This window comes from Aptenodytes forsteri, unplaced genomic scaffold, assembly GCF_000699145.1.
Source record: "Aptenodytes forsteri isolate BGI_AS27 unplaced genomic scaffold, ASM69914v1 Scaffold254, whole genome shotgun sequence".
NCBI lineage: Eukaryota > Metazoa > Chordata > Aves > Sphenisciformes > Spheniscidae > Aptenodytes > Aptenodytes forsteri.
Window position 1 is genome coordinate 89,531 of NW_008794459.1, and position 450 is coordinate 89,980.

Genomic DNA, 450 nt, shown 5'->3' on the forward strand with positions numbered 1-450 from the left:
GGCTGTGCTGGTTTTGGGGGGGTCCGAGCTGTCTTCAAGGGGTCTGAGCTGACTTGGGGGCAGATGGGCTGGTTTTGAGGGGTCTGGGCTGGTTTCAAGGGATGAGCATCAGCTCTGGGTTGAGCAGGACCCACTGGGGGAGAGCAGAGCCCGGCTAAGCGGTGGCCAGGAGTGTGACGAGGACGGTCTCGTTTTGGCTGGGCTGGGCTGCCACTGCCAGTGGCGGGGCCCGTGCTGGGGGCGGGGGCTGGCCATGTCAATGATCTGGGAGAGGGTGACCTGGAGGGTGACGTTGAGCGCCCGGTCCGTGTCCTCCACGGGGCGCAGGGCGCTGGAGTAGTTGGCAAAGAGGTCGTGGAGCAGCTTGTAGGCGAACCTGCCCTGCGCCCCCCGGCAGCCTGCGGGGACCCAGACTGGGGCTGGAGGGGCTGTGGCAGGGGGGGGTGGGGG

General features: G+C 67.8%; 1 protein-coding gene across 1 annotated transcript in view; it reads right to left on the bottom strand.

Annotated features, from left to right (window-relative positions):
• CHRNA10 (cholinergic receptor nicotinic alpha 10 subunit) overlaps nt 1-450 on the bottom strand; it is a 3,360-nt gene that overhangs the window by 2,148 nt on the left and 762 nt on the right. The window contains exon 2 of the mRNA XM_009290882.1: nt 253-428. Coding sequence (XP_009289157.1) covers nt 253-428 — 176 coding nt within the window. The remainder of the gene's footprint in view (nt 1-252; nt 429-450) is intronic.